This window comes from Panthera onca, chromosome C2 (genome assembly GCF_046562875.1).
Source record: "Panthera onca isolate mPanOnc1 chromosome C2, mPanOnc1 haplotype 2, whole genome shotgun sequence".
NCBI lineage: Eukaryota > Metazoa > Chordata > Mammalia > Carnivora > Felidae > Panthera > Panthera onca.
In genome coordinates, this window is record NC_138347.1 from 86202024 (window position 1) to 86221551 (window position 19528).

Genomic DNA, 19528 nt, shown 5'->3' on the forward strand with positions numbered 1-19528 from the left:
CTGGAGCCTGCTTCAGATTCTCTGTCTCCCTCTCTCTGCCCCTCCCCTGCTCGTGCTTTCTCTCTCTCAGTCTCTCAAAGAAAAAAAAGAAAAAGAAAAAAAAAAAAAAGAAGGAAATTCTAACACACGCTACAATGTGGACTGAGAACAATGTGCTAAATGACATGAGCCAGTTAACAAAAAAACTAATACTGTATGATTCCAGTTACATGGTTTCTAGAGTAGTTAAATTTATAGCAACAAAAAGTAGAATGGTGGTTGCCTGAGGTTGGGAGGAAGGGGATACGGAAGTTGTTTAACAGGTATAGTTTCAGTTCTGCAAAATGAAAAGTTCTGGAAACTGGTTGATTAACAATGTGAACATACTTCACACTCCTGAACTGCACACTTAAAAATGGTTAAAATGAGGGGTGCCTGGGTGGCTCAGTCAGTTGGTTGAGCATCCAACTCTTAATTTCAGCTCAGGTCATGATCTCATGGTTTGTGGGTTCAAGCTCCTAGGGATTCTCTCTCTCCCTCTGTTGCTGCCCCTCCTCCACTCAGGCTCTCTCTCAAAATAAATAAACTAAAAAAAAAAAATAAAAATGGCTAAGATGGTAAATTTTATGTTGGATCTTACCATAATTAAAAAAAAGAAGAAAAAATATATAAAGGATACTCATTTGGCATCATGTAATAGGGGGAAAAAGAGTTTGATCAGCCTATTTAGTCACGATCACAGAAAATAGTAATTCTAAAACAATGTTCTGGAATTACTGATACAACGAGTTCCCCAATTCAGAGGATTCATTTTTCACAACACAGTCACATATCCCTTATTTGGAACTTTTAAATTAATAAGGGTATGCACAAATTCGTCCTAAACAAACATCAATTTCTAAAAGATTTGAATGTATGTTGGGTTCTCCTAACAGTGGGCCAGTGAAGAGCAGGAGAAAAGAGAGGAGTACCTTAGGATGGGATAGAAAAGCCAACAACAGGCTCTTTTTAAAAACTACATGCTATGTGTCCTCCTCTCCTCTTACATAAGAGTTATTAAACTGAACTACTTACTAATGGAAGTGTGTTATGACTGACAGCTGACAGGGCACTAAAAAACGGTAAGGACAGAATAAAGAAAAACTAGCAATATAGTTTTCTACTGGACATCCCTAATGTGTTTCTAAGTTCTTTTAGCACCTGTTACCTCAGTCGTAACAAAAAACTCAACAGGCATTTAGCAAACAGAAGGCTATATTTGGGGAAAGTAACAAAAAACAATTGTTCTATAGACACAATGACTCCTAGTATTAGCCACAGAACAGGTCCCAAGTTGCCTTACCTAACAGTCAAGTAGTTTGAGCCAGGGAACTCAATATACTTATGAATAATATACTTATGAAACTAAGTGGGACACACAAAAAATCTTTTAAGTAAACCCACTTACTTCTAAATGCTTAGTGGCCTCTTCATTTCTGGACATAAGCATCAACTTCGTACGAATACTTCGCAAATGCATGTCACTTAAAATGTTTACTCTCTTCACAGTTGCTTCACTGGCAGACTATTAACAAACAAATTAATCACTCAAAAAATCTTATTTTTCAAGATAATACAAAGGGCTTCCACATAGAGCTTTCCTTGATTCTCAACTACTACACTTCTCTCCTCACCCACCATACCCTCTTCCACGAGTAATCTTACTCTTTTCTGAATTCCCATATTATTTAGTTCTGCTATTCAAATTATGATTGGTGGAGACAGAAGGATCCAGGATCCCACATGTTAATAATTTCATGTTGTTAAGAATGTCGTATTTTTTCCTAATTCCACAAAAGAATTTAACATTTTATAGCTGTAAAAATTTTTCTCCCACATGGATTAATAAATTCACTATTGTACCAAGTTAGCTTTTATCTTTTGAAATACTTAATTATAAAATCCGGAAAATATCCATTGACTACCTTAAAATATGGAATTATCTTACCAGTATCATTAGCTGTGTGGTTTCTGGATGGTAAAAAATTCTGCATGCTCCTACTGCTTTCTTAAAATCTTTATGTGCATTTTCATTAGCACACCTAGAGAGGAATTCATATTTAAGACTTAAATAACAGATTAAATTCAGAAGGCAATTATAACACAAACTAAGTTTTTCATTTCAACACTACCCATTAAAACTTTTGTTTATTAAAAAGATTTTCTATCAAGTTTCTGATTGGGTATTTAGGAAAAAAAGATTTTTGTAGCACTAAAAAATCCTCTTAATTCACAAATCAATTCAGTAGTAAACAAAACTACTCACGCCTCTCTCAAATCCTCAGGAACATCCACTGTGCATTTAAAGAAGGTATTTTTTTTGACAGTTTTATTTTGATTGACAGGCCGAAGTCGTTCAAATGTGACTATTTCATTGTAAGTGGCATCACAAGCAGCATATTCAATGACATAAAACTAAAAGACATCAAAATACTTTTAAAATCCCATCTGAACAAAAATAATGAGCTTTAAATGAAATTCTAATTGCCTTGCTCAGCTTAACCAGTAGAACCTCCCCCTTGTGGCACAAATACTAAGTACAGCTTAGTTACGTCAATCTGATTTGCCTTAAAACTAGATTATATGTTCTTACAAGCATGAACCTTGGTGTCCTCACATGTTTGAAGTGCACCCCTGGAGAGCAGCTTTGATGTTTGCAAGTTCAGAAAACAAATAAAAATTAATGGTCTGATGAACTTTTTAAATGTATGATGAACTATTTATAAAGTAGGCATTTAGAAACAAAACTAAGAGTTGAAGTAGCATTTACAGAAACCAAGAGTTGAGGTTATTTCCCTAGAAACTAGTCACAATGCAAGCGTTAACATTACTTACCTCTCCTTTCATCATTCGAACTTTAGCCAACCACCATCCACATGGTTCTTGGTCATTTGCTCTTGAATACACCTAAGAAGAGGGGGGGATAAAAGGTCCTTATCTTTTTTGAATGAAGAATCCTTCATTCTGAAAGATTTCAACATTATAAACAATGACTTATTTTAAATGCGAAATCCCGTGAAACTCCAGAATCAAAAATGTCACTGTACTGAAACTAGTGTGCTACAAATAATTTAATAAAAGAGTCATGTACAGTTAAATTTTACTACTGAAAAACAAAAATGAACCCTTTTTTGGGCCATTTGGCTCCTTGGAAATCTAATTCCAAATTTGTGAGTTTCCTAAACATAAGTAAGTATTTTAAAGAACTCTTCTTACAAGACAGTTTAACACAGTGTGAAAGAGAGTTCTTTCAGTTTCTGTCAATACTGTTCATCTGTAAGCACTGTGTTGTGGTGATGCAAGTATCAGACACAAGGATAAGCTAGAACTTATTAAAGATGTATTTGAAATCTGATAACTATTTTTAAAATGTTAAAATCAGGGGCGCCTGGGTGTCTCAGTCGGTTGGGCGTCTGACTTCAGCTCAGGTCATGATCTCACAGTCTGTGAGTTCGAGCCCTGCGTCAGGCTCTGTGCTCACAGCTCAGAGCCTGGAGGCTGCTTTGGAATCTGTGTCTCCCTCTCTCTCTGCCCCTCCCTCACTCACACTCTATCTCAAAAATAAATAAAAACATTTAAAAAAAATTTTTAATGTTGAAATCAAGAGCTGTTTTCAAGAAGAAACCCAACTTTAAAATTCCTTCAAGGATATGATATTTAGATTCCTTGCTGAAGAACCTGAATCAAATGCACAAATGGTTCACCTGAACAATAAATATTTAAATTCTAAATTTAGAACCTCTAGCAGGGTACATAAGTATCTTACAAGCATCCTATGCAACAACAACAACAACAAAAAATCACCTTATATGCTCTGTATTTGTAATTATCAAGTAGTTTGTTAACATAACACATTAGAGAAGTTTCCATTAGGGATTAGAGTTATTATGATACAGCATCTTGTTTGATATACCGTTTTCAATACATGGAAATCAGGGGGTGGAGGGGGGAGGCTGGAGGAACAGATGACCAAGAAGTACCCCCACAAAAGTCTTGATTATATGAACTAAGGATGCCTCTGCAGAGAAAACCTACCAATGATAACATCCATATGTGGGTTAAATGCAAACTATTAAACATGCAAATACTGTTGGAAAGCCTGAAGCTTCACTGAGGTGATCTGAGAGTAATCTTGAAGTGGAGGAATACTGGGAATGTAAATAAGTCAAAACCTCATGATCAACTTCACAGTGCACCATGATCAGAAAAAAGGAAGACCTATATACCAATCAGGCTCCAGTGGACTTAACTTTACCTGTACATTTTTTATGAGCAAATCTACTTCGTCGCAACTTTTTTCCTTTCTTATAGGTCTCCAAAAAATAAATTTTACTTTCTTTAGGGTGAAACAAAACTCATTCTATCTTGCAATTATTGTATGTATCCAATGGAACCTCTCTGGGGAAATCTAGTGATCCTGTTTCTTCTGGATCTTGAAACACTTTACTACTTCACCATCATTCATCAATTATTTCCAATTGTGCTTTAAAAAAGTCTAAAGAAAAGAATGATGGTATCACCTGAAAGAACACAACAGTGAAATATAGTGTTACTACTGCATCACCCTGTAGTTTTACTGCATACTCTTTCAAGAATAAAGTATAAAAAGACTGGAGACACCATTCTTGCAGTCTGCCTTTGGTTTTCACTGAACAGTTAAGAATTCAGAATTTTTAATTTTCCACCCATAACTGTAAAGACAAAATTTACAGAGGAAGAACTTTCATAACTATCAGAGGAACCAGGACTGATGCAGACAGCACCCTAGATTCAAATGATGAATGTGAAATTACAAGCAGAATCTCCCCAATATGAAGCCCTTAGATGACAACAACCTAGATGAATATTCCCAAACAATACACTTCTAAGGAGAAAAAGGAAATTTAGTATTCTCATCCAGTTAATCATTCAAATTGGACTTCATCATACAAAATCCTGAGACAAGACTGGGGACCATTCTGTTTTTCTAAAAGGACATGTGACCATATTCCATATTCTTTCATCTTTTGTTTGCACACCAAAATGTACACCATACAATTCATAAATGGACAAATGCCAAAACAGCTGTGCATGCAAAGATAACTAGAAAGAAACAGATGATGAAGACATGAAAAAATTCAATGGATTAGTCAATGCAATCGGTTAAATATGAAAATGGTATAACTGTAGCACAAAAATGACTATGGTCTGTTCAATAATTTTAGAAGCTACTAAAAGTTCCAAAATATTCTTAGAGTATTGGATTCTGATAATTATAATTATATAATTATAATTACAATTCAAGTATAAGATGAACTAGAATGAAATGATAAACCAGAACTTACTAGATGTGTTTTAAATTTGACATTAGTATCTGTAAGATGAATTTATTCTGGGTTTATATGCATGAGCTGATGAGCAATAGGGACCTGTTCTCACTTTAGGTAGATGTATTATCAAAACAAAAAAATACGAAATAAAAAGCTGAATTTACTGGGGTGCGTGGATGGCTCAGTCGGATGAGTGTCTGACTTCAGCTCAGGGCATGATCTCACCGCTCCTGAATTCAAGCCCTGCATCAGGTTCTGTGCTGACTGCTCAGAGCCTGGAGACTCCTTCAAATTCTGTGTCTCTAGTTCTCTCTGCCTCTCCCCCGCGCACTCTCTCGTGCTCTCTCTCTCAAGTAAATAAACATCAAAAAAAAAGTTGAATTTGCTATCTTTTAAATGCTCATTAAAATCCTTAATGTTGACTTTCAGCATCCTTTTATTAACTTCTGTGAAATTATATGTGAAATGACTTAAAAAAAAAATTGTTTTAATGGCCCACTGGACCCAAATGGAAGTGATGACCATTTTCCCAAAAACGCTGCAGATTACAAGAAAACCCTAAGAACCAGAGGGAAAGTGTCCATGCCAAGTACTATCTCGGAAAGGCAGTTCAGCTAAGCAGACTGGAGTATCTCTTGGTGATCTAGTGAATGGGTGCCTCAAAAGTTTGCTGACAAAAATAGGTCTTTAATCTACCTAATCCCCTTGTTCTAATTCTGTTTTCACCAAAACACAATCTTCTAGGAATCTGGCTTCCTATTTGAGTTTACCTCCAAAAGAGAGAATAAACCATTCTGAACTGCCTTGAGGCTTTATCTCTCATGAACATTAAAATGCTGGATTCCATTCCATACTTAACATCTACCTCTGTAAGCTTCATTAGTAAGTTTACCGCTGAAAGACAAAGCCACTCACTCACATAAAGCCAACTAAATCCAAGTCCCTGAAGCTTGAATCAAACAGTATGAATTTGGCTCCACCTGAGTGCAGTGGGTCAAATCACATTCTTTATAAAATGAAGAGTGTATTCCATACAATAAAAAAATCACTTTATTGACCCAGCATTGTTATTGTGACCTACTATACTATGTCTCAGATGTTGACTACTATATTTATGACTACATCATTGGAGTAGAAGCACCTCATAGAAATTCCCTTTATTCAGACTTTAAATTTCCAAACTATTCCAAGGGAGCAAATCACACTCTCAAGCGATGGCCCTCATTGGTTTTAATATTCTCTTTCTTCAAATCCAAGGAAGATCTTTAAAAAAAAAAAAAAAAAGCAGATCAAAAAGCACCTGTGACAGACCTAAACACACAACAGTACTCAAGCTGAAAAAGTCCAGTTTCATGTAGTGGAGGATAGAATATGAAGACTCAAATTCCAAAAATCTATTTCAGGGTTCTTGCTACCAAACAACTCCAAGTCAAACCTTATTACAAAATGGTCTCCAAATTCTAGCACACTACCAAACTATTACTTAAATGGAATTCAGTCTGGATCCTAACGTAATCAACTGTTCATTCAAGATAATAACATTCAACTATCCCTTTCAAAGTCACAACCAAATAAAGATAATATGAACACCAGAAATAAAGAATGTTTATTAATTTCACCGAATTATAAAGAAAATTTCTAAATAATATTAACCATTAAACTGAATATTTAATCACAGCAGCTGGTTTTATAACTGAGATATATTTGTTGAGTACTATTCCTCTGTATCCGCTATCTCATTACAATCATAATCTATTATGAAAAAATGGAATATGTACATTAGAAAAACAAGCTTAACATCTAGAACACACTAATGTGACTTATCTACCTATACAATAGTATTTTCTCATCTGTGTATGTTGCTGATACTTTTAACAAATGAGTTTCTTAAGTCTTGGAAAATATCCATTTCCCACATAATAAAGATGAGTATGTTCACCTCTTCTTTAAGAAGCACATTTAAGAACACTTCCCAAGCACTAAGACTAACAACAGACTTGGTATTATAAGAAAGACTACAAATAGGTAAAATTTTCAGACTGGTTCCAAGAATCAAACGGAGACATTTTTTAAAGGTACAACGGAGGGGTGCCTGGATGGCTCAGTCAGTTAACCTTCCGTTAAGTCAGTCCAACTTCGGCTCAGGTCATGATCTCACTGTTCATGGGATCAAGCCCCACGCTGGGCTCTGTGCTGACAGCTCAGAGCCTGGAGCCTGCTTCAGATTCTGTGTCTGTCTGTCTGTCTCTCTGTCCCTCCCTGGCTCTTGCTCTCTCTCCCAAAAATAAACATTAAAAAAATATTGTTTTAAATAAAGGTACAATGGAAACTACACATATCTTGCATCTTTTGTATAAGTCAAATGCTTATTTTTTTAAATTGTTTTACATTTTTATTTATCTTTGAGAGGGAGAGAGAGAGAACGTGCACACATGCAAGAAAGGGGGAGGGGCAGAGAGAGAGGGAGAATCTGAAGCAGGCTCCACACTGTCAGAACAGAGCTTGATATAGGGCTTAAACTCACAAACTGTGAGATCATGGCCTGAGCTGAAATCAAGAGTCAGATGCTTAACCAATTGAGACACAAGGCACCCCTAAAATACTGAATTTAAAAAATTTTAAGGTAAGGGAGTGTCCTATCTCAAAGTATTCTTATTACCTTTACCTACTTTCTCTCAAGGCCTCTATCCCAACATTTATTAAAGTATTAACAAAGCCTGACAATCTGCCATAAAATGAGAGAAAAGTCCTATGCTGCAAGAACAAAAATGTGCGAATTCTTATCTCAAACAAAAAGCATCACAATTCAAAAGAAATTAAGAAAGAAAGAAAGAAAGAAAGAAAGAAAGAAAGAAACAAAGAAACAAAGGTTTTTTAATCAAATATGTTAAACCCAAGAAGAAAACTTTAAAAACCTTGTAAAATGATACACTAGCCTCAGATGTCAGACTTTCTATGTAATGTGTTTGTGTGAGCTCACGTATTAACTTACTGAACAAGGCAGGTATCTATAATAAAGACAAAACTTCACATGTAAAATCACCAGGGGAAAAACATTTTCTACTGCACTTCGGTAATCTCACATTATATAGCCATCTTAAGAAATTCTAAAAAAAAATCTTTGTTTTCTCATTACCTCCAACTTCACAAGCTGAGCATTTTCTTAGCAATCTTAAGTTAGCAAAATCAAACAAGCAAACAAATGATGAAAAATTTAATTGTATTAAATGTTGTAAGGATTTTAAAACCTATTCACAGCTTCTTAAAAGTCAAAGAAAGTGACAAAGAGGGCTTAAAAATAAAGCTTGGAATTTTAGACCTCTCAAAATCATCTTTGTATTATAAATCATATAGTGTTTTCTTGACAACACTGGACCAATGACATTAATTTACGTTCTCTAATTCCACGTCAGCCTCAGGTTGACTGGAAAGGTAAATCCTCAAGTAGCCTAACATTTTTATAACAGAAATATTTTAGAGTAAATCATATGAAATTGTCAATATTCAGCCATTCCTGACTGACAAGAATGAAAATTTCAGATGGCTGAACTTTAAACAAATGCCTGAAAAGTTCCACAAAAAGCTCTCTCCTGGATCATTTTTGTTCTAATTCATTACTGACAGCCAAATCAAAGTGATCTTTCCCTTCTGCAAAAAGGAAAGGTTCCCAAAGGTGCAAAAGAACAGGAGTTGCAAGTCTGGCACAAAACTGACAACACCCTGTGAATACAGCATAATTAACATATTAGAGAATAACACTTAAGACAAAAACTGAAACTGGTTCTCAGCTTCCCAACCTTCAGGCTATACGACCCAGGAAAGATTTAATAAAGTATTCACAGCATTTAGAAGAGGCCCTAAAGAGACTGTTATGTCAAACTGAGATAATCTGTTTAAAAAACCAATTATTCATATATTACACATGTTAGTGCTATACAAGCATCAGCTATTATTACTGCTTTATGATATGTGACTAGCAGAAACAGTGGCTGATGATTTAAATATATCAATATACTAAAATATACTGTGTATTAAGTTAGAGAAGTTAGATTAAAAACCTAAACACTCCTTAATAAAAAAAAAGAACAGACCATACCTGTAGAAATACTAAAAGGAGTATCTTGAAGGCCACACCAAAAAAAATTGGCAGATTGGAATAAATTATAACTTTGTGGCAAAAGGCATTAAATACGCTTTTTAACTGACTGGGAGAAAGTACAATATATAACACAAAAATGGGGGTATAGCTCAGGGGTAGAGCATGTGACTGCACATATAACACAAAAACCTACATAAAATACAAAAATGTTCTATTATCAAAATCTACACGGACAAAAAAACTCACACAATTCATAGAACAAAGGGCTAAAAGCCAATAAACTAATTTAAAAGAAGCTCCATATCACTAGTGATCAAACAAATGAACACTCAGAAGACATCCCCTTCCTGTTATCAGGTTTATAAAACTTTACAATTAATAACAACCCAGCCAGCCAATCTATGAGGAAACAAACACCTTTATGTGTCAGCCAATGTGTAAGTGGTAAATCAAAATGCATTTTGGAGGACAAAATTGGTACATTTTGGTACCATCAAAATTTGAAATATACATGCCTCCAATTTAGCAATTTCAATGTCTTCTAATTATGATACACCTATCTTAATAAATATGATGGGGTGCTTAGAAAGAATGAGGTAAATCTGTATATGCAGACATGAAAAGGTCCAATTACATCCTAACTGAACACAGAAATCACAAATATAATGTATTCCCAATTTCTCTAACTTAAAATAAAACATTATTTATAAATGCAAATAAAAAAGCTGAAGAGAAACACAACTCTGGTAAATGATAATTAAGATATGGTGAACAGACAAGCACACCCACACTAAGAGGGAAGGTCTGCTTTTCACTTTATATAATTCTGTATCACTTCATTTCTTATATTACACTTTACTTAAATTTAAATTAAAAATAGAACTATCTTACAACCTACTAATCACACCACTGGGTATTTACCTAAAAAATACAAAAACACCAATTTGAAGGGATACATGCACCCTTATGTTGACTGCAGCATTATTTACAATATTCAAACTATGGAAGCATCAAAATGTGCATCAGACCAAATGTGCATCAACTGATGAATAAAGAAGACATAGTACACATACACAGAACATATACAATGGAATACAATTCAGCCACAAAAAGAATGAAATCTTGCCATTTACAGTGACATGGACGAAGGTAAAGGGTATAACATTAAGCAAAATAAGCCAGTCAGAGAAAGACAAATGCCATATCATTTCACTCATATGTGGAATAAAACAAAAGAAAGAAAAAAAAAGGAAGATAAACCAAAATACAAATTCTTATAGAGAACACATGGTTACCAGAGGGGATGGGTGAAATAGGTGAAAGGAATAAAGAGTACACTCATCTTGATGAGCACTGAGTAATACATGGAACTATTCAATCACTATATTGTACAACTAAACTAATGTAACACTGTATGTTAACTACACTAAAATTAAAATTTTTTTAATTAAAAATTTAAAAAAGTGGAGTTTTCAAAAAATTGGTTCAAAATATAAAGCACCAATAACCACAATTCCTAAACATTCCAGGTCATGTAGACAGATTCCTAACTAATGATAGCAAAAAAAAAAAAAAGGGGGGGGGGGAGCCAACAAATCCATGGGTAGAGTATCAATTTTAACTTTATTTAAATTTTCGAATTTTTCAAAAGTGGAAAAAATGACAAGAACATCTTAGTTTCAGATGAGTCTCACAATTTAAGGAGCAAATTTCACCAACTGAACCATAAAACACAATGTGAAATAAAATACTCTGCAATCATCAATTTCCAATTCATTCCATCTCTTACACCAATATTTTGTATACTGCTGGGGAGGCAAGCCAAAAAGATGTCCAGGAACCGGATAGGAACTTCTAAGTCTGAGACAGGGGAAAGCACAATGTAACAACATTGTGAGCACACCACCAAGTTTTTCCTTAAATCTGAGCCTTTACACTATCAATGAGTATCTGACCAACAATTTAAAAAGTATGAAAAGCATTAATCTCAGAATCAACCACCACACATTCCTAATTCTAGAACATTTCGAAAAATGAAGTCATTCCTTGCTTTTCCTGACTAATTACCAGAATTCCAGAAGGAAGAACTTCTAAAACAGAAATAAAATTTCAAAACTGAAAATAAATCAAGCTCTTTTACCATCCCTACAGAAAGAAATTAATTAGGAAAGGATATAGTATTGAGAAAAACATTTTTTCACTGAAGTCCAAGCGAACAGGTACAGTAGTAATTAGCAGCATCACCACTACCAGTTCATAGTACTACCCACCAGTAACCTACTTCACATTCCTTAATTTTTAGCAATCACTTTGCCACTTTGTTTCCCTGTGTCTTCCCATACCATCTATGACATTTCCCTAAAGGACACAAATACACCAAGACTACAGTTACAGATCTCCTTATAAAAAAGTTCTTAGTACCCACTTTTAGTGGAAGTGAACTATAAAAGAAAAAAGTGAGTAAAGTGAAACCTATACCATTATACCATTAGGGAGTAGGCTCAAGGTGCCCAGACACAATTAAGTTACAACATGCCTTGATTTACCAAAAACAAGAGTGCCCCCACGAACTTAGAGCAAGTAATTAAAATCTAGGTTGAATATTAGAATGGAAATGCTTTCAGACTGTCAGGAGTGCCATAATTCTTTGGTTTCCTAGTATATAACACCTACGGTTAATGGGAACTCAAAATTTACCATTAAAAATTACAGGAAAGGGGCGCCTGGGTGGCTCAGTCGGTTAAGCGTCCGACTTCAACTCAGGTCATGATCTCACGGTCCGTGAGTTCGAGCCCCGCGTCGGGCTCTGGGCTGATGGCTCAGAGCCTGGAGCCTGCTTCCAATTCTGTGTCTCCCTCTCTCTCTGCCCCTCCCCTGTTCATGCTCTGTCTCTGTCTCAAAAATAAATAAACGTTAAAAAAAAATGTTTTTTTTTAAAATTACAGGAAAAAAAGGCAAATAACTAAATGAATTCATGTGCAAAGTGCTCAGACCATTGTCTGGCACAGAGTAGGTACTGGTAAGTGCTTATAAAAACATTTAGACAGCTATTTCATCTGTATAGGTTCTCCTATAACTCTGGTTTCCCTACCCCCGCCCTACATAAACTAGGTACAAAGGAAACCTGAAAATTCTTTCAGTATTATCAAACCAACTCCCTGTGAGAAATATATTCAGCGTATTAGAGCACTTGAAGGAATTATGTCAATTCCTTGAAAATCACAAATTTCTATCTCCAACAAACTCATAACACCTCTATTTGACAAGTATTTCCAAGTTTCATTTTACATAACATCAGGCATATTAACCAACACTAACATACTTAAGACAGACATCTAAAATCTACTAAGTGTAAAAAAAAAAAAAAAAAAAAGCTATATACAAAGAAGCAATACTATATGATCTCACTTTTATTTTTAAGAATAGGTGAGAGCGAGGGGCGCCTGGGTGGCCCAGTCAGTTGAGCGTCCGACTTCAGCTCGGGTCATGATCTCACAGCCTGTGAGTTCAAGCCCCGCGTCGAGCCCTGTGCTGACTGCTCAGAGCCTGGAGCCTGTTTCAGATTCTGTGTCTCCCTCTCTCTGACCCTCCCCCGTTCATGCTCTGTCCCTCTCTGTCTCAAAAATAAATAAACGTTATAAAAAAAAAAAAAAAGAATAGGTGAGAGCGAGCCTGGGAATGACAAAAATGGTTAACAGCACTTTTGTTCTCTCAGCAGCAATTCCTGTTTAGTCCTTTGTGTTTTTCTGTACTTTTAAAATTTTCCAGACATTTCTAAAATATTCAACAAGGCAATATGCTAAATACAATATTTCACAGTTACGTATCAACGATATCAACGTTCACCATATTAAAGGATACCTATTACAAAGACACTAAAAAAAAAAGCACAAGAGAATTTTCAAGTAATTAGCAAAAAGAAGGAAAACAGCAACCAACACCACACAGTTGTGTCAGATTTTATACAAACCAATACAAAGGTACTACCATGTTTAATTCCCAAATTATTTTCATTTTAGTGGTAAAAAAAATTAATCAAGGCCACAAAGGTAAAAATGGTAAAGCTGAGACAATGAATCCCTGTTCTGGTTCCAAAACTCAAGCACTACTATATTACACAGCCAATTAACAATACAAAGAATAGAGAAGAGGAATTATATTTATTCTCTATCAGCTAAAGAGACTTTCCTACAAGGATATTTAAAACAAAACAAAAAAAAGCACAAGAAAATAAAACTTAAAATACGTACCTCTACTTCGTCTCCTTCACTAATTTCTTTTTTTATATCAGGCGGTGGTGGTAATCTAACTTCATTAAATGGAACCTGGCGTTCTGGCTGCCAGCTGAAGGATCAGAAAAATAATTAACAATTTTAGAATAGATTATTCTATAAGCCCCTAATATGGAAACTATACAGTCTATGCTTAGAGGTATATATTTTTCAAGTTAATCATTTAGCTTTCCCTAAGGAAAAACAAGCTTCGTTCATATTATTTTTCCAAGTAATGAGTTTGTTGAGGTAAAACAGACTTTGCAAGACTGTTGATGAAGTTTCTAAATTAACATTAATAGTAATTATGTATCACCATCCAAATTACTCATCCTAAGGGAATACATACGTTATCCTAAAAATGAAATAGGCTAAGTTCATAGTAGTAATTTAGACTCAAAATAATGTCACATCTACACTGCTGCCAATAAACGGCAGTGCAATCAACTTCTCTCAATTTTACAAGTAAATGATCTATCAAGGAACAGAATTTCAGAGATTATAAAATATTAGCTGCATAATGTGTACATGTTCACAGAAACACAGAAAATTACTCAATTATTTTGCATGCCTGAATTTATAAAAGATTTTCCTACACAGAATTTATGTTTTCTGCAATGAATTCATACAACAATCTTAAAACCTGGGAAAAGTTTACTTTCAATCTCTGTAGCAAATACTGTATTAGAACAAATTTAGGAGGTGCCTGGGTGGCTCAATCCGTTAAGTGTCTGAGTCTTGATTTCTGCTCAGGTCATGATCTCACAGTTCATTAGATCAACCCCCAGGCTGAGGGAGTGGAGCCTGCTTGGGATTCTCGCTTTCCCCCCTCTCTCTGCCCCTCTGACTTGCACACACGCACGTGTGCTCTCTCAAACTAAAAATTTAGCTGTTGCTTAACTCACATTTTTTGTATGGATATTCCTACTCTAAGTTCTAATAGGTCATTCATATGCCTGGGAGGTACATCACCACATGAATTCCTATAGCTTCCAGGTGCAAATGCTGTGCAAAACATCAGGAGATAAGGAATATTTTTGAGTGCTTTCTTTTCACCATTACAGTCTAAATGGCAGCTGCTAAAGGCAGAAATCATTCCAACACTTGTTTCTACATGAAAACAGCTGCTGGGCAGCTACCTTTTAAAAAGTGGAAGTTGAAGATTTCTTTTCTGACCTTTAATTATACAATGCTCCTTTATAGCTCTTCCTAACCAAGTTTTAAAACTACATGACCTAGATCTTACAACAGTTATAAAACTGATTATTACTCCTTATTAATATCCAGCTTAAATTAAAAGCAGCCCAATACTCAACTCGGACTACTAGTAGCCATGTGAAAGGCCTTCTACATCATTTCAACATTCTTGGATTTTAAGAATTAAGCATTGCATAATCCCATTTGTGCCACCCATTTTTACAAAAAATACTGATTCCTGTTCACCTATGTTTTGGAAAAAAAAAGAAAGTCATGAAAAAGTGACAAGTACATTGTGGGCAGAAAAATGGTGAAAAGTCATCAAAACTAGAATTACTTGAACTGATAAGATGATCAAACAACCAAAGATCCCCACCCAAGAGCAAAATCACTTTCACTGGCAACAGGAATATCCAAAAGCAAACACCAATTTAGCACAACCAATCGTTAAAATCAAGGTCTGTATCGATTTAAAAAAAATAACTTACTTGTTCTCAAAAACAACTGTGAGGGAGTCTTCATGAACATCTTTGATAAATCCCTGTGAAAAACAAAAACATTATCAAAAGCATATCAATATTCAATCAAAGGTTATACTGGGGTGCCTTGCTGGCTCTGTCAGTAGAGCATGTGACTCTTGATCTCAGGGTCATGAGTTCAAGCCCCATTTGGGGCACAGAATGGAATTATGAGAATTTAAAACATTTAATAGTCACCATAGTACTTGGTGAAATTATGATTATAAACACTAAATTATAATCAACTGTTAGTAAAAAGCATGACTTCGTTCTGAATACTAACCTCCCATTAATTTAATCTCATTTTTTCCTAACTTCCCATCTTCCTTCACTTAAAAAAAAAACGGGGGGCTACAGTAAATACATTGTTGCAAAACCATTTTGGGATGAATATAAAGATTCTCAATAAAAATCAGGGGTCATTTTCTAGTTGAGTATTTTTAATCTATCGTCATCTGACTGATGCAACTGAAAGAAACTGTCAGAGGACATTCAAGAGAGCAAAGGACTTAGGTGTTCAAGTGCTTGCTCCACGACTGTACACCTTGGGAAAGCAGTCCTTGGCACTTGTATGATTACAACTGACATTAAATGATACTTTATATTACTGTCACACAGAACTGCAAAGTTCTCAGCCTTAGTCAAATGCTTACACACACACTTTGAACCACAAGATATTCAGTAAATAATTTTCTAAAACATTTTTATCACACTAAACTCCATAATGTCCACTAAAAACTAGCTAAATAAAGAACACACTTGCAGTATCTGCTTAAAACAAAGCAGGAATGAACATATCCTGTTGACCTCATCTTCCTCCCAAAGTCCATTAAATAGCATTAAAGGAATTTTAAGACGTAAACTGACACAAGAATAAAGACAATAAAGAGAAAACATTACAACAAAACTTTAGAAATTTACAAAACAGAAGAGTAAATGTCAGTTATTTAAAAAACAAACCAACAATTACTAACATTGAATACTTACTACATCAGACATAATTCTAAGCAAATTAGCAAACCCAACACTGAAACAAACTGGCAGTGGAAAAACCGAAAAGCAAGATCAGTACTACAGAAAACTTTTGGAACTACAGACAGAAATTCTTAAAAAAGGAGAGAGTAACAGATGTGGCTTAATACAAAAACATTTTCCTTAATAATGCAGACTCACCAATCACAGAATGTAGGTAACTAATAAATCTAAGGTCAGTGCACTCTTCTCACATTTGCTACTCAATTAACTGCATCATTTTGTATTTGGCCCTGATTCTCACTCCAGCTTCAAATGTCTATTACCTGCTTTGTTTGTGTACTTTGGGACATTTCAATGCAAATATCCTCATATGAGGCCTAAAATTCAGAATACATTCCTTTTAAGAGTGTTATAGAAGCTCCAGCCATGCAATTCTGGAGATCTTTTTATTCCTTTCTTCCTTAAAGTTAAAAATTAAGAGCTAGGGGCGCCTGGGTGGCTCAGTCGGTTAAGCGTCCGACTTTGGCTCAGGTCACGATCTCACAGTCTGAGTTCAAGCCCCACATCGGGTTCTGTGATGACAGCGCAGAGCCTGGAGCCTGCTTCAGATTCTGCCTCCCTCTCTCTCTGCCCCTCCCCTGCTCACGCTCTCTCTCTCTCAAAAATAAACATTAATAAATAAGTAAGTAAATAAATAAATAAATAAATAAATAAATATTAAGAGCTAACATTCCACTTCTGATTATCTGACCATGCTATAATGACAGCCTAGCCAGTTTCTTTATTTCTAGTAGGTTCAGCCACACATCCACTTTCAGCAATAATTTTGGTCATCACTTTCATAGTTACATCACCAACAAATTAATACCCATAACATCTGTAAGGAATACTTCAGAAACTGAAAATTTCCAAGTTCACGAATATGACAATAAAACACATCTTGCCATCAGAAATGAGTCCTATTTCCAACTTTCACTAGTTTTCTAGTCCTTCAGAAACCACTTTCAGAGTCTAGAATGTTTCACTAAGTAATCCTTAAGATTTCTGTATAGTTTACACAGTGAATTCGTTCAAATAAGAACTTCAAGCCACTGGGGAAATTCTACCCTTCGTTACAGTAAAAATCTTTTTTTATCCTATCTAAAATTCAATGCTTATTCATCTCTTTCCAGCCCCATCCCCTTTACTTCCATCACCAACACCAGCTTTATTTGGATGCACATTTTCCACAAACTTTAAGAGAAAATACAACTCTAGACACCTATTCTAATTACTTAATACCCCTCAATCATGAGATTAAGCAGATTAAGAATTGGACACCCAGGAGGTACCTGGGTGGCTCAGTCAGTTACATCCTACTCTGGATTTCAGTTCAGGTCACTGATCAGCTCAAATCACTGATCTCCTGTTTATGAGATTGAGCCCTGAGTCTGGCAAGGAGCCTGCTTGGGATTCTCTCTCTCCCTCCTTCTGTCCCTCCCCTACTGCCTCTCTTTCACTCAAAATAAACCGGTTTAAAAAAAAAAAAAAAAAAAGAATTTAAAACCCGGTTCTTAAAATGTATTTGGGCTGTGATGAACAGTTAGGAAACATGTTCTAATCCCCAAATTCTAGATTCTAAGGATAAGGTACCTCTAATGGCCAGATCTCTATGAAACTTTGTCCATTTAATTCAGGACTCAGTCCACACTCCTGAAATTATTTCTGTACATTCAAAGTCACCAGAATGATGATGCTAGGTCCCTATACACTCAAGACCCAAAATGGCAGGGTTGGGTCTTTGCCAAAATCTTGGGAGTCAGGGGACACTGAATTACAAAGGTCACATTTCTCTGCACAAAGCAGTAGGGGGCTTTATGACTAAGTCTTCACAACTTCTGTCCACCTTGTATTCTAGTCCAACCTTTGGGGATTTGTTTCTCTCTTCCTATTCACTATTCATCTGGCCCAGAACCCATATTTCTCAGAACAAAACCTTTGAGATTTCTTTCTTTTCTTCCCATAGCTATGCAAACATGGAAGATTCATCATTACAAAACGGTCTCTTTATATGATTATATGTAACACTATTAACTATAATTTAAAATAGCATCAATAAGCAACAAGGCAGTATACCACATCTAAAATGTGATGAAATATCTTTAGGGGCACTTGGGTGGCTCAGTCGGTTAACCGTCCAACTCTTGATTTCAGCTCAGGTCATGATCTGTTTTTGAATTCGAAGCCTATTTCAGGGCACTGTCAGCGCAGAGCCTGCCTGGGATTCTCTCTCTCTGCCCCTCCCTTGTTCATGCTTGCTCACTCTCTCACTCTCAAAATAAACTTAAAAAAAAAAAAAAAAAAAAAAAACTTAAAAAAATTAAAAACATATATGTATCTTTAAAATGCTACCCCCGGGGCGCCTGGGTGGCTCAGTCAGTTAAGCGTCCGACTTTGGCTCAGGTCATGATCTCGCAGTTCGTGAGTTCAAGCCCCATGTCAGGCTCTGTGCTGATGGCTCAGAGCCTGGAGCCTGCTTCTGATTCTGTATCTCCCTCTCTCTCTGACCCTCTCCCGTTCATGCTCTGTCTCTGTCTCAAAAATAAATAAACGTTAAAAAAATAAATAAATAAAAGTAAATTCTTTAAAAAAATAAAAATAAAAAAAATAAAATAAAATAAAATGCTACCCCCAACAAAACAACAAATAGAACATTACATAGTAAAAACCTCAGAATGTCATGAACCATGTATAAAATTGAGATAAGGGACACGATGAACAGCAAGAATCCCTGAGCTATAGAAGAACTGCCTGAAGTGATTTTTCAAAAGTATTTTCAAAAGTATTTTTCAAAAATAATTTTTTCTTTAAATTTCAACAATTCAAGCATTAAAGCAAAAAGCAGCTGGAAAATAAAAGACAAAAAATATTCTAATAGCAGTAGCAATGAAAAAATATAATCTTAGGTATGCCTCCACAGTTAAAACAACATAAATGTACAGGACCTATGTACATAAATTTGAAATTCAACTGATGAACATAAGTAGAATACTCAGGAAAATGTTAAATCCTATCACATTCTTTGATAGGAGATCTTGATATTGTAAAATTTTCAATATGCCCTTCTATGAGACCCCACTAAAATACTGAGAATGATGATTC

General features: G+C 35.3%; 1 protein-coding gene across 6 annotated transcripts in view; it reads right to left on the minus strand.

The window, feature by feature from the left end:
• FXR1 (FMR1 autosomal homolog 1) overlaps positions 1-19528 on the minus strand; it is a 61275-nt gene that overhangs the window by 25456 nt on the left and 16291 nt on the right. For 5 of the 6 annotated variants that reach the window (XM_060639291.3, XM_060639293.2, XM_060639292.2 and 2 more), the window contains exons 2-7: positions 15383-15435; positions 13677-13770; positions 2854-2925; positions 2285-2433; positions 1967-2060; positions 1427-1543 (exon numbers count right to left, since the gene is read on the minus strand). In XM_060639291.3, the coding sequence (XP_060495274.1) occupies positions 1427-1543; positions 1967-2060; positions 2285-2433; positions 2854-2925; positions 13677-13770; positions 15383-15435 (579 nt within the window). Of the gene's footprint in view, positions 1-1426; positions 1544-1966; positions 2061-2284; positions 2434-2853; positions 2927-4295; positions 4302-13676; positions 13771-15382; positions 15436-19528 lie in introns of those variants that run through there. The other variant, XM_078453189.1, reaches the window with a different exon arrangement.